At 37.8% G+C, this 14,865-nt stretch overlaps 2 protein-coding genes across 2 annotated transcripts; both read left to right on the top strand.

Annotated features, from left to right (window-relative positions):
* Window positions 1–245: 245 nt before the first annotated feature.
* Window positions 246–3,204, top strand: LOC145620046 (protein FAR1-RELATED SEQUENCE 6-like). The gene is made up of 3 exons (XM_081674701.1): window positions 246–1,662; window positions 1,763–1,825; window positions 2,033–3,204. Exons 1-3 carry the CDS (start codon window positions 246–248, stop codon window positions 3,202–3,204), a joined length of 2,652 nt encoding a protein of 883 aa, XP_081530827.1.
* A 4,059-nt stretch (window positions 3,205–7,263) lies between these two features.
* On the top strand, window positions 7,264–12,547 carry LOC145620432 (uncharacterized). Its single transcript, XM_081675109.1, has 12 exons — window positions 7,264–7,707; window positions 8,173–8,282; window positions 8,692–8,761; window positions 9,426–9,573; window positions 9,655–9,792; window positions 10,206–10,345; window positions 10,607–10,654; window positions 10,818–10,928; window positions 11,018–11,199; window positions 11,286–11,407; window positions 11,941–12,017; window positions 12,097–12,547. Exons 1-12 carry the CDS (start codon window positions 7,462–7,464, stop codon window positions 12,205–12,207), a joined length of 1,503 nt encoding a protein of 500 aa, XP_081531235.1. The 5' UTR covers window positions 7,264–7,461; the 3' UTR covers window positions 12,208–12,547.
* Window positions 12,548–14,865: the final 2,318 nt, after the last annotated feature.

Raw genomic sequence — 14,865 nt, 5'->3', positions numbered from 1 at the left:
ATATCCGAATGAATAAATCAGATTAGGCTCATACTAATTTTTCAATTAATTGAATATATGGCTATTGAGCTTGAACCAATAATGGCTGATTTAGTTTTTAATTGGTAGCTTTTGTTATATTTGAATCTATATTGGTGAAATTTTGTAAATTGTTGTTTGGAAATCTGTTTTTTTTTTGAAATTTTGCGATTTAAAATGTGGTGAAATTGTTGTTCCTGTCATTCCCCTCCCTAATTGGTGTTGTTATGTTATTAAAGCAGAATGACTGTGATAGCTCAGATAGTAGTTCAGATAGCTCAGACAGTGAGGAAAATCCTAATAGTGTTGTGAATGATGATGGGTGGGAGGCTTTTGACCTGAATAAGGAGCCTCCATCTGAGGGTGTTCATTCTTTATTTATGAATGGGGACAGTGATTTTATTGTTTTAAATGAAGACTGTAATGATGGTGTAGAGAGGGAGTTAGATAGTTGTACAGGTAGTGTATTACCTCAACCAGAAGTGGGAATGGTGTTCAGCACCTGGGATGAGATGAATAAGTTTTATCGTGGTTATGGGAGGCAAGAAGGGTTTGGTGTTGTATGTATAGGTGGTGGGAAGCCTTCCTCGAAAAATGCGGGGAAGTCAACTTCATATCGCACTTATGTATGGAAGTGTGAGTGCTATGGGAAGGTGACATACAGGAGGAAGGTTAATGGTAAGAGGGTTTTGGTTAAGGAAGAACCAGTTGTCAAGAAGAAGACAAAAAAATGTGATTGTCCCGTTATGTTGTATGGGCAAGGTAATGATGAAGGTGGGTGGATTGTGAAGAAGGTTGTGAATGAGCACAATCATGCAGTGAGTCCTGAGATGTCCAAACACATAGCTATGTATAGGAAGGAGAATATTACAAAACACTTGGAGAATAGGATTGAAAATGATCATGGTTCTGGCGCTCCAATTGGTCAGATTTTCAACAATATGGCAACTCAAAGACATGGAGTTGGGAATATGGGGTTCACTAAAAAAGATATGCACAACTTGGTGAACAGAAAGAGGAGGTTGAAGTTGAAAAATGGAGATGCCTCTGCTATGTTGGATTATTTTGATCGGATGACTGCGGATAACCAAAATTTTTTTCATATGCACCGTGTTGATGATAGGGGAAGGTTGAAAGACATATTGTGGGTTGATGCTCGGAGTAGGGAGGCCTATAATTATTTTGGGGATGTGGTATGCTTTGATTCGACGTACCTAACAAATCGGTATGCACTTCCATTTTCGAATTTTGTTGGTGTGAATCACCACGGGCAGACTATCCTTCTTGGTTGTGCCTTGGTTTCTCATGAAACTGCTGAGACCTTTGAATGGTTATTCAAGACTTGGATGTCATGCATGAGAGGCAAGGCCCCGGCAGCGATCATGACAGATCAGTGTGCGGCGATGAGGAAGGCGATTGTTGAAGTGTTTCCCATGCCTCATACACGCCATCGTTGGTGTATGTGGCATATCATGAAGAAGTTTGGCACTAAACTTGGCAATTTGGCTAACTATAAAGATGTGAAAGAGGATTTGCAAAATGTGATCTACAATAGCATTACCCCGGACGAGTTTGTTGACTCCTGGTGGGAAGTGATCAAAAAGTACGAGCTCGAACAGTATGATTGCTATGAATGGCTGGAAGGTGAGTCCTATAAGTAATTACTGATGTTTTTGTCATTCTGTTTCCTGTTTCTGTGTTCTGTCCTGCATCTTTCTGCCTCATTTGGAATTTGGAGTCATAGCCCTGATTTTAGGTGGTCATGATACCATCAGGTGTATGGATGGTACCCAAGCTAATACTGATGGTACTTCATGATACCATCAGGTGTATGGTTGGTACCCAAGCTAATACTGATGGTACTTCATGATACCATCAGAGCTATGGTCCGTACCTAAAGATAAAACCATTAGGGGTTTGGATGGTTCCTAAAGTTAATACCATCACATGAGACATTATATAAGAGTCAGTGTTGTATAACTAAAATTCGACCTGTGTGTTGTTCTGTTTGTAGGCCTGTTTGAGGAAAGAGAGATGTGGATTCCATGCTATGTGAAGGATGTGTTTTGGGCGGGTATGCAGACAACTCAAAGGGTTGAGAGCATCAATAGTTTTTTTGATGGGTATATTCACAGGCACACTCGGCTTTCTGAATTTGCCCCAAATTATTGCAAGGCCATGGAGAGCCGTGCAACTGATGAGCAGGAGGCAGATGCAAACTCAGCCCGTTATGTAAGGCCTTTGCTATCGGAATTCAGATTGGAACGTAAGTTTCAAAAAGTGTATACGGATGCAAAGTTTGTTGAGGTACAAAATCAGTGCAACCGAGTGGCATATCTGACCCCTGTTGGGCCAAAGAAGATGGTGTCACCAACCGAAGAAGAGCATGTTTTTTCAGATCGTATTTGGATATATTGCAAGAAAAGGAGGAGAGAAGTGCCCTTGCAAAATAAGGGTCAAAATAGGATGAAGGAGTACACTGTATTGTATAACACAGAGAAGAAAGAGGCGTATTGTGATTGTCGGCACTTTGAATGTCATGGGATTGTGTGCAGACACATAATCAAGGTATTAGACATGAATGGTGTGACTGAGGTCCCTCCTATGTATATCTTAGATAGGTGGAGAAAGGATATTACTAGGAAACATACCCTGACCAAAGTTGCTTACCATGATGCGTCCAAAACGGAAGATGTGATGAGATATGATAAGTTGATGTTAGCTCTTGAACCTGTTGTTATGCGAGCTTCGTCTTCTGAAGAAACTGTGGAAATGTTGATGGATATGATTCAGTGTATGAGCATAAAGGTTGATGAACTTCAGGTGAAGGCACAGGGGTCAGGTGAAGGCTCCGGTGGCGATGACAGGCCTGGTGAAATAGAAATGGTACAACAGGCCATTCCTCCAACCCCCAAAACTCCTAGCTCAGTGAACAAAGGGAGCAGTGTACGACCAGAAGATTCACCAAATTCTAATGTCAAAGATCCTGAACCTCGCATTAAAAAAAAGGGCAGACCAAGAACTTCTCGATTTGTATCAGCTGCAGAGAAAGGGGCTTCGAATAAGCAGGCGAAGACAGGTGGCGATAAGAAGAAACAGATGACAGGACAAGAGACTGGTGTGGATAACGGGTCTCAACAGACCTTCAGCTTGCAGAACGAGGTAAGTGTTGTGTGTTTGGTTTAAGTTTGTAATGATTGATTATGTAAAGTATGCTTGCTTATTCTTCTCCAACGCCTTCTCCATGTGCTTCTCCATGTACATCTCAAACGCCTTCTCCATGTTCTTCTCAAAGATCTTCTCCATTTTCTTCTCCAATTTCTTCTCCATTCTGTCATACATTGGCCTGATCATATCCAATACCTTCAAAACACAACATAAAAACAATATGTTTTAATTTGTTGGTAACATAAAAACAATATGGTATTAGCTCTGATGGTATCCTAAAGTACCATCAGGTCTATGGTTGGTACCCCAAGGTAATACTAATGGTACTTGATGATACCATCAGTATTACCTTGGGGTACCAACCATAGACCTGATGGTGTACCATCAGGTCTATTACTCCACTTGATGCAGAAACATGGCAGGACATCATGCATGTGTAAGTGAATAACATCATTACACCAAGATTATACCAAAGATAATCTAAAGTACTGAAATCCACTCCAACCAAGATTCTAACCAAAGAATAATTCTCGTTCTCGTTCTAAACCAAAATTGAGATGATTATTGTCACGTTATCAATCTCCTTCAAGATATGATTCAAGAAAGAGACTACTCATTCATTTTAATTACAGTAGTCATCATGCATGTGTAAGTTAATGGTATATACAATCACACTCGTATGTCTATAACTAACAGACTACTATCACAAAACTTACACAGTTACACTTAGTAAACATGCTCAAGTCAGAAATATGTATACACTTACACAAAGAACTATCATACTCTATAACCAAAGACAGCAAAAAAAGTTTACCTCATCGGCAACACGAACTTCTAGCGGCTGGCATGAGTCTCTTCCAACCAATGGATGCCGTTCCCCATATGCTACATCAACAGTCTACAATGAATTCACAAAAAACATAGTAAACAGATTGCTCAGACAACACAATTGCAACAAATTCAATATACAACACATTCACCACCTTCACTTTCCCATAGTCGAGTGATGGGAGCAAATCTGCTTGGATTGCAGCAATAAACTTCTTCTCAGTCCACACCTCCGCTCTAGGAAAATGGCCCCAACTCAAAGGAGGCAACGCAAGGTGGTCCAAGTAAAATATCTGAAAAAAAAATGCACATTTAAACAACAATATAAAAACAAGGGAGAGGTTTTACAATTCACTTATCTACCCTAATACCTGGAGGAATAACACACATCCACCACCACCAGCAGAAAACCCTCTCTTGTTAAGCCTCTTCCTAAAATCTCTCACACAAGTCATCAACCAACTGTGTGCACATGCACACCAATCAAAATACTGCGCACCATCCCCTATTGAAACAGCGGGCAGTAATGATGTAGCTAGGCTCTGGCCATTGGTTGTCGGACATAAGAGTAGTCCCAGCATCGCTACCAAGAACGCCTTCATGAACTCATCCTTGTCATTCTCAGTGTTAATCGGCATTAAAGGGAGCTCATCAACTGCCTGCTGGATCTTAATGTGACATGAACCATCTGGCTTCACCTCACCATAGTGGCTAACTATGGCGTCAACCCTCCCTTGCATGACAGCATTTGTCACTTTAATAGGAACTTGGTTTGTACCCCGAGGAAGGCCAAAAATGCACCTCCACTGCTCAGGGCACAACGGTAGCTCCCTACCATCTCCCGCAGTGAGAACCTTCTTCTCGGGATCAATCCTTGCCATGAGCCAGTAACAGAATCTCCTATCAATCTTGGTTGAAGGCAGATTCACCAAAGTCCCAAACCCACAATCTTGCAGCAACTCTATTTTCTTCTCATCTATTTTCATCGCCTTGATGAGATCAACAAACGCACTCACACGACAATTAAAGTTTGCTGGCTGCAACAATTTCAAAATTTACAGTTTCAAAAGACTAAGTTTATGTTTACACAACACGGCAGCAACATACAAATTTCAACAAATATAGGAGCAACATACAAAGTTCAACAAATATAGGAGCACCCTAAATGCAGCCCCCTAAATGCATATAACATTCACAAAGAATCAAAACCATGCATTGATTGCATTCAGCATTCAGTAAATCAGTTTTTGTGACAAAGTAAAACTATAACTAGGGCCTTCTACTATCAAAATGGTATACCATCTACTATCTTGCTGGTATGACAACAGCTGTGGATGGTATCCTACAGCAAAACTAATGCATACTATCAAGTATCAGGATGGTATAATAACCATAGATGATATACAAAGAAAACTAAACAATACTACAACAGGTATCCACACTAAAGCAAATATCAAGTATTAGTAACATCAACAAGTTATCAAAGCAAAGGTTTGGAGACATTTGCAAAGGTTGCCAGAGGCAAAATCAATTATTCAAAGAAAAAGTAAAGCTACATTTCCTTTTATAATAAATTTGGACACATAATTCATGCAATCTACATTCTAGCAAAGGAAACACCTTACAAACCTAAGTTCTAATACATTCTAACAGGAATTCAAGCAAACATACACATACTTCAAGTAAATCAGTTGAACTGCATGTAACTTAATAGCAAAAATCTTTACCCCATCAAACAGTATAAATGCCATAGATTTCACAAAATTCACAAATTTCGCAACATGTAAAAATCAAACATGTTTCACATACAATTCAACAACCACCAAAATTACAAACCAAACCCATAACAATTTTCGAAGAACCACCAAAATGTCAATTTCACATACAATTCAGAAATATCAACTAAAACCGCAACAATTTCGAAGAACCACCACAATTTCGAAAAACCATAAATTTCGAATAATTGCACACAAAATCAAACCCTAACTTTTTACAAAATCATCCCAACAATTTAAGCACATACTACTACTACATTAGTCCAAATATCAAACAATAAACAACATTTCATACAAAAATCAAACAATAACAACATATCATTCGAAAATTATTAAACTAGGGTTCATACTTACAATGCTCCTGATTTTTCTTCAATCCGACCCACAGATGAATGCTCCTCCTGGTTTTTCTTCAATCCAACCCCAAATCAACGCTTAAATTCGGAACTTCAACTCCAAATTAGCGGTTTCTTTTCGCCTCCCACTCTCCAAATTTGCGGTTTTTTTCGCCTCCCCACTCTCAATCCTCTAGAATCAGTTTTTAAATTTAATAAACTTGTTTTCTCTCTCCTCTGAAATAGGTTTTATTTTGAAAATTTTTGGAATTTTTTTTTTTTTTTTTTAAATATTACAAAACGTGTGCTCTCAGTGGGGGGGACCACACCCTTTCCAACATCTTTTCTGAGGCAAAATGTGGACTTCCAAAAATACCCTTAGTTGAGTCTCTCATGCCTCAACTTAGTTGAGGATGAGAAATGCTCCTATCATATAGAGGTGCATCTAAAAATACACAACTCAATTCACGTGTCATGTCAACGACCTCTTTAAGAAGTTTTGTTGCACCTAAAAATACACAACTCAATTCACGTGTCATGTCAACGACCTCTTTAAGAAGTTTTATGTTACGAGTATCTGTTTTTGTTTCAAAATCAGCAATCCGGTTAGTCAATTACGTCGTGTCTTTCATGTTGTACCGGGCTTGTGCCGTGGGCCAAATTCGTTATGATCGTCGTGCACATGGCGCGTACCCACTCTATTTGCCAGTATCTATGTAGCTCGCCACGTGGAAAATATTACTCCCTCCGTTCCTAAATGTTTTTTACGTTTCCATTTAGGGTGTTCCTTTTTATTCTTTACATTTAGTATCTTTCCTATTTTGGTCATAAATTTTGTACAAAATTACCCTTGTTTTACATTTTTTTACTCAAAAGTCCTTACTTTTTCATGTGATATTGTACTTTTTGTATTATATTAATAGTTTTTAACACTTATTATTACTTTCTCTCTCCTCTCTCCTCTAATTTCTTCACCCCACATGCTCAACATTGTATTTTTCAATAAAATTGTACTTTCAATCATTGAAATATTCCAATATACCTCAACTTTACACAATTTCTTAATTACCGCGCATAATTCCAAACGTAAAAAACATTTGGGAACGGAGTACTCAATTCATAACACCATTTTCACAATTGAAGTTTTTCCAGATGAGAGAGAAACAAAATCAATCAAAGTTTCTGCAACTCAACAACTCTTCCTAACCAAATCATACAATTTTAGCGCGTATTTCAAGCAAAATTTCTCAAATCATTCAACTGAAAAAACCCTAAATTCATACCAATTATCGTCATCTTCTTCAGATGAAGAACAAGTTTTCAGATAATTCCTAACAATGGCTGCCCAGGCAAAGGAATCAGAACAAGTTGAACAGAGTCAGAAGAGAGAGAAAGAGGCGAAGAACATTCCCGAAGCTCACGAAGAAGAGAAGAGAGAGAATGAGATGAAAAATGAAGAATTAGATCCAGAGTTGTTTAGCTGTTTGCTTCAACCAATTGCCACTGATTCCGATCTCGATTACATTGGAATTCGCCGCCTTCTTCTTCATCGGAAAGCTCAATCCGGTGCTCGTCGAAGAATTGTATAATTTTCTCCTTTCAATTGAGTTCAATTTTTCAATAATTTGTGCAATTTTTCATTTGATTTGATTTAGTTAAATTTTCGATTATTGAATTAGATTGCGTTGTTAGACATTGTTGTTGGTGTTTGATTTGTGATCTAGGACAATTTTTTATTGTTTACTTGAGCGCAATTTGAGTTGATGCTTCTCTTTTATGTTTATGCATTTAGTTGAGAATGTATGCAGTTCATGTTTTAGCAATGCTACAGTTTTCATGAGGAAATAGCGCGATTACATGGAAAATATGTGTTGCATTGTGGTTAATTTGCTTATATTAATGTTTATAACAACCATTTTTGCTTGTAATTATTGTTTTTTCACTTTGATTAAAAGAAAATAACTTTTCCTTCAAAAAAAAAAAAAAAAAGAAAAAAAGAAATGAACTTAATATGTTTATTTTATTTTGTTTTTGTTTTTGCATTGTAGGAATGGAGATGTAATGGTAAAGGTTATGTAGCATATCGCAATTTCATCAATCGACCACGGAATTGGGAGAGCCTCCTTTTGCAAAGCCAATCAAGCACTCCTAATCAAAGGTTGCTGAATTTTAGCATTGTTTTAGTTTTTTTATTGCCAACTGAGTGTTCTAATATATTTGGCTTGGATCTTGTAATTATACTGAACTGCAATATGGTATTGAGGTTATTATCCATTTATTCCTATCCTATGCTATAATAAATCATAAGTGGTCCGATCCTATGACTCCCCTCCCCACTTCCATGGACATATAAGTGATGTAACTCGACCAGTATCCAATCTTGCTTGGCATAATTGTTATTTAAGAAAAGGATACTGGTCTTTTTCTGCTACCCAAACCCCACTGTTTTTTTTATCATAGATTGCAAACAAGTAGAGCATGCCATGGTCTGATTTACTAGTTTCAAATTTAAATTCATGTTTCCACACAATTCTGACATCAGGTTCATTTACTGGTTGATGCATCAGTGGACGATGGGTTGCATCTCCAGGTCCACTCTCTCTTCTGTTGGAGGTGGAGAGCATGAACTCTAGCAGGGTAAGTGAATGTTATCTTCCCTTTTACTTTTGTTATTTTTGCCTTCATTGCGGTATGGCTTGCTGAAACTTGTGAGACACCAATCCCGAATTCTTAATATTTTTATACATAACTCTTTCTGTCTTGGAAAGATGCACTACACACTTCTGCTTTGGGACATCATATATATGTTTGGAAAAGGAAAGTAAGGAAAGGCTCTGCACTCTGTTATTCCTTGAAAATCTGTATTAGGTAATCATTAAAATCTTCAATATTCACTATGCCTCTATGAAGTCTCCCTCCTGAAGAAGATAAGGAGGCAATTGTGCAGAGCTTTATCCTGAAATAACAGGAAGATTATTACTGCTGACTCTTAACTCGATGCACAATGACAGGCTGGCACTTAGTGCTTCAAAATTTATAAGAGGCACTTTAATGAGCGATTTTATTCTATTTTATTTTAGTCAAATACTCAAATTAATGCCATAGCCAAAGAATAGTATAATATCTTTAACCCATTATGTATAGACAATAGTAATCAATCATACATTTTCCAATTGTAGGTAGAACACATCTGGGATAAATTATGCTTCCAGACACAAACATTGTGACATTAATGCAAGAAATTGAGCTAATTCTATTGTGTTTTACATTTTTTAAAGATGATTCTTTCTTGCTATCTCAGGGCCTACACGGTAGCAGCCAAGCAAGAAATAGTTTCAGCTCCAGTACTAGTGACAATGATCATCGCTCTGACCGATCACGAAGGAAAGCTGAACCTGCTTATTCTTTTGTAGGGATGCACTGTATCTTTGATCAGTGCAAAGTTGCAGGTGATCATTGCTCTTTTGTTCTATAGAGGAGTCTTGTATAAGTAAAGTTATAGAATTCTTGGTTATTGATCTTATATGCAGTTACTGTACTAAAGTTCGGGCACATGAGCTCTGATTTGCTAGCATATGGAGCCGGAGATGGATCTCTGACAGTTTGCTCTGTTTCAGACCCTCCTTCAGTTACAAAACAACTGATAGGACATACCAAAGATGTCACAGGTTAAGTGAACTGGTACTGGTTCTCCAGTCTTAAACTTGTTTTTTTTTGTGCGTACAGTAAACTTATTTTTCCTTCCCTTCCTATATTCCCCAAATTTTCTCCGAGTAGACTTGGTCTCTTAGAACTGAACTGTTTGTATAGCCTATGAAATATGTGAAGGGTGGAAAGTTTTCTGTGGAGTGTGGATAGATTTGCAGTTAGGTGTCTTCCAGTGTTGATGCTTGATGTTGAGATACCGCATAAAGTGTTCTACTTTCCAACGATTGAATTTTTTTCAAAAGAATAGTATGTCCTGAGCAAGTACTTTGTGTAGGTAGAGCTACAAATGTAGGAAATGGATAAGTGGTTCAAATGGTTTCTTGAAACTAAAATAGTTTGCCAAACTGAGATAAACAATTGTTCTTTTGTCCAGATTTTGACTTCACAGCCAACAACCAATACATTGCGTCAACATCACTTGATAAATCCGTGAGAGTGTGGGACCTATCTAAAGGTGTATGCATTCGGGTCATTTATGGGGTCTCAGTGCAATGGTGTATACGTTTTCACCCTGTAAGTGCTTCTATATATATGATTATTATCTAGTTCTTGGGTAACATTTATTCTTTTGCATCTAATCCTTTAGTCTAAGCAGGCTCACTGAAATGACATGGTAGCTTATTTTCCTTCATTGCCCTTTTGCGTGTTTCACAGTGGTATACTGATATGTGCTACTGTGGTGATTGAAGATGTTACTTACAAACCCTGGCTTATTTATTTTCAACAATTAGTATTTTGTTGGTGTCTTTTTATATCAGATGTTCCTTGATGCAGGTGAACAATAACTTTCTTTCAGTGGGGAATGCAAACAGGGAAATTAATGTGAGTTCTGTTATGTTACCAGTACACCTGAAATATGTGTAAAACATGGCTCGTTTTGTTAATTTGACTCACTGAATTCAATAGCTTCCTTTTGTGATGAGCATGTTATTAAGCATCCTGCATTTGTTGATATCTATCTTATGGCTACTGTATGCTGTTGCAGGTCTACAATTTCAGTACTGGTAGATTGATGCATAAGCATAATCTTGATGATGAGGTTACTGCAATGGACCATGATCATACTGGTCAGCTGCTTTTTTGTGGTGATGCTCAGGTAGTCCTTACGCAGAAGTTTCTATTGTTGTTCCTAGGAGTAATCCTTGTCTCTTTCATGAATGTAGTTCAGCTGGATGATGTTTGCAGGGATTTATATATACTGTAGGTATGGACTCTCGTACTGGAGCTTTATCTCGTTTACATCGAAATCGGAATGGAAGCAAGAGGAAGTCCCCAGTCACAGTTGTAAAGTATCGAACCTTTTCTTTGTTGGCACGGGGTCCAGTTTTGCTGACTTGCACTCAGGATGGAAGTTTGGCATTCTTCAGGTTTAAATAACAATTATTTAAACAATTATATACTAATTAAGTTATAAAAGTAGTTTCTTGTTGAGATGATGATTGCTCTTCTGCAGTGTTGCTCTGGAGGTAAAAGGCTATTTGACAGTTCGTTGCTCTCTCAAATTGACCCCTCGAGTGCATAGAATTCGAGCTTCCTTCTGCCCTTTACTATCTCTTGAGAAGGGAGAGTACATAGGTTTGTTTTCTATTTGTGTCTTTTTTTTTCTTTCTTTCTTTCTTTCTTGCTTGGTGTTTTGGCTTTTGTAGCTCAAGTTCCCTTTATGTCCTTCGTGGTGTCTATCTGTTGCTCAAGCAAAAAAATTCTGCATCTACCCTTCGTGCTCATTTAGAAATGTGTTCTCTCTATTTAGTTTGTCATTAGGCTGATGGTTATTCTTGTTCATCCTCATCACAACTAGATAGACTTTATATAGACAGCTAGACTGAGGATGGGTCATTTTTAAAATCTTAAAAGAAAACCCCTTTTTTTAGGTGATATTACTGATATATTTCGTATAGTCTTTGAACCTTGAAATGTTAAGAGTTTGTTCAGGTTGATACTACAGTGAAATACTTAGTCCAGTTAACATCGGATTCTCTGTAGTAATGTAACCTCTGGAATATAGCAACTTTTTTTTCTATTATATGCCTATGTTGTTTTGCCATGGCATTTTAGTGCTGCCTTTTGTTAGTTATCTGATCTGCTGACACCTCCATTTTATGATGAAGTTGCTGGAAGTGAGGACTCAAACGTATACTTCTATGACTTGACTCGACCAAGGCATACTTGCGTAAACAAGCTGCAGGTAAATGAAATTCTTTTCATATTTACCATAATAATATCCAATTCCATTATACTGATCAGGGAACCATTTGCCAATACAGGGTCATAGTTCATCAGTAATAGGTATCACATGGAATCATGGAGAGAACTTGCTAGCTTCATCTGATGCTAGTGGTACAGTTATAGTTTGGAAGAGAGCTAAAACAAGTTAGTAATTTGTTTGGTCGGAAGCTTAGCATTCTAAGGAACATTCACTGTAATGTGCATGTTCATAGAGGATCATCGCCGATACTGAAGTGGGCAATCCTGAATTCCTGATTACTTGATTTGAGTCTTAAGAGATCAGAGTTGTCACATTGTCTTGTAATATTATTGAGCTGGAAATCGAGGCTTTCATACATACCAGTTTTGCATCATACCATCATTCAGATTTTTCCATTCACACAAAGGCAATATAGCTTGATGCACAATGTATCTATTTTTCTTGTTATGGACCTCACACAATTATTTCATGAGACTAGTAAATATGACCCAAGAGTTGTGTTATTGGTATGATACAGATCTGAGTTTTGGTTGTAAATTTGTAATGGATTTGATTGTTTTGCAAAATGAATATTTTCCCATTTGGGGTTGTTTTCTTTCCAAAATGGTTTACTAGCAAGTTTCTCCTGGAAATGGATCATTTTGTCTGTATAGACCTTTTTTTTTTATTATTAACATGGTAAGATACGGGGGTGCCCCTCCTATCACATGAGGGGTGGGGTGAGGATCGAACCTAGGTCACTCCTGGCGAGATGAGGGACAAATCGTTCCTCCACTCCATGATCCTCGTCCGTGGAGATCAATTTGTGTTATCATTTTAATTTCGATATGGCCTCTTGAGAAATCCTTATGAATACAAGATACAATTATATGGTGAACAATATAAGGATTTAGGAGTGGAGGGATGGTTAGTCTCTCCATGTCCCCCCGAGTGACGAGGGTTGATCCTCGCCCACCTCCTGTGATAGGAGGAGGCTCCCCATATCTTATTGTATAAAAAAATGTAGTGAATAGTACTATCAATAACTAAAAAAAAAATACAAAAATACAAAAAGGAATATACTCACGTTACTAATTTATTATAATTACACAAGTTAGCTAGAGTAGAATTTATAAATAGTGTCATCGACATCTCTTTCACAATGGTATTTAGTGCTGTCAAAATTGACCCGACCCAAGAACTCGACCTGAACCGGCAATGATCTGATCCCAACCTATACGCGGACAATGGAGTGAAACTAGTGACCTGTAACCCAACTTGAACCTGACCTGATGTTAACCGACAACCGATTTGATCCAATACTTTTTGACCTGAACCTGCTCTCAACCTCAGAGTAACCGTCAATCGATTTAATCCGACCCAACAACAATTTGAACCTGAACTAGTACTTGACCCAATTAGAACCTGTACCCGGGTCATGGAAGGTTAATAAAATTTATATGCCTTTTGTTCAACTTATATATTGATACAAAACTGTAAACCCACAATCCGATTCAGCTTGTATACCTTTTATTCTCAATTACTCATATATCGGTTTAATAAAATCTCGATAAAGCTGATCAAATTATGAAAGGCGTAATTATATAGGTTCAAATTGAGCACATCGATATTTACTTGAATTGACCTTGAACCAAAACCCAATCAACACTAACTCAAACTCGAATGTACCATCTATTAACCCGAATGGAACCCGAATGACCATTTAAAGGCAAATTGGATGGTTCCATCCAGCCAATTAAACTCTTGGAAGGTATTAGGGACCATGGTAAACATCTCGGCAATAATTATTTTCAGGCGAAAAAGGTCAAAAAATTACAAAAATTTAAGGCTATAAAATTCATAGTTTTTGAGGAAATTTTGAGGTTTGGGGGCCCGGTGGCAAAAAGTGTTGAGACCCTAAAGCCGTTAAAAACTTAGCCAACAATGATCTGAACCCAGCCTGTACAGTTGTACTCGAACAATGGCGTGGATTATAACCTTTAATTTTGCCACTTTTCGCCACCAAGCCCCGAAACCTCATGATTTCCTCAAAAAGCATGGATTATAGCCTTCAATTTTGTAATTTTTTGATCTTTTTCGCTCGGAAATAAAATTAACGAGATTTTTACCATGGTCCCTAATACCTTCCGGGAGTCCAATTGGGTTGGTGGAACCATACAATTATATGCTCTTAAACGGTCATTTTACCCGCTCAAAACTTGTAGTGATTTCGTAAACTCAAGCCTACCACGGACGTTAATAACAACATATAATGATAATATATATGGTTTCAAACAGCATTATATGACCCTGAGACGTATCCCTTAGGGTCTCAAGACTTTTTGCCACCAGACCCCAAAACCTCAAAATTTCCTCAGAAAGCGTGGATTATAGCCTTCAATCTTGTAATTTTTTTTGACCTTTTTCGCCCGGAAATAAAAATTGTCGAGATTTACCAAGGTCAATAATACCCTCCAAGAGTCCAATAGGATCGGTGGAACAATCTAATTTGCCATCAAACGGTCATTTTACCTGTTCACAACTTGTAGTGATTTCGTAAACTCAAACCTATCACGTACATTTATGACAACATTTAATGATCATATATGGTTATAAACGGCATTATATCACATTAAGATATATCCCCTATGGTCTTTACACTTTTCGCCACCGGGCCCAAAACCTCAAAATTTCCTCAAAAAAACGTGGATTACAGCCACTACAAGAAATAGGCCGATTACCGACGGACTCTCTCCGACGGGCCCGAAAATCCGTCGCAAACTGGGAAATTTCCGACGGAATTGTATTCCGTCGGAAATTTCCGACGGAATTTTGTTCCGTCGGAAAT

This window comes from Chenopodium album, chromosome 27 (assembly GCF_948465745.1).
Source record: "Chenopodium album chromosome 27, dcCheAlbu1.1, whole genome shotgun sequence".
NCBI lineage: Eukaryota > Viridiplantae > Streptophyta > Magnoliopsida > Caryophyllales > Amaranthaceae > Chenopodium > Chenopodium album.
This window is presented reverse-complemented; position numbering and strand designations above follow the sequence as displayed.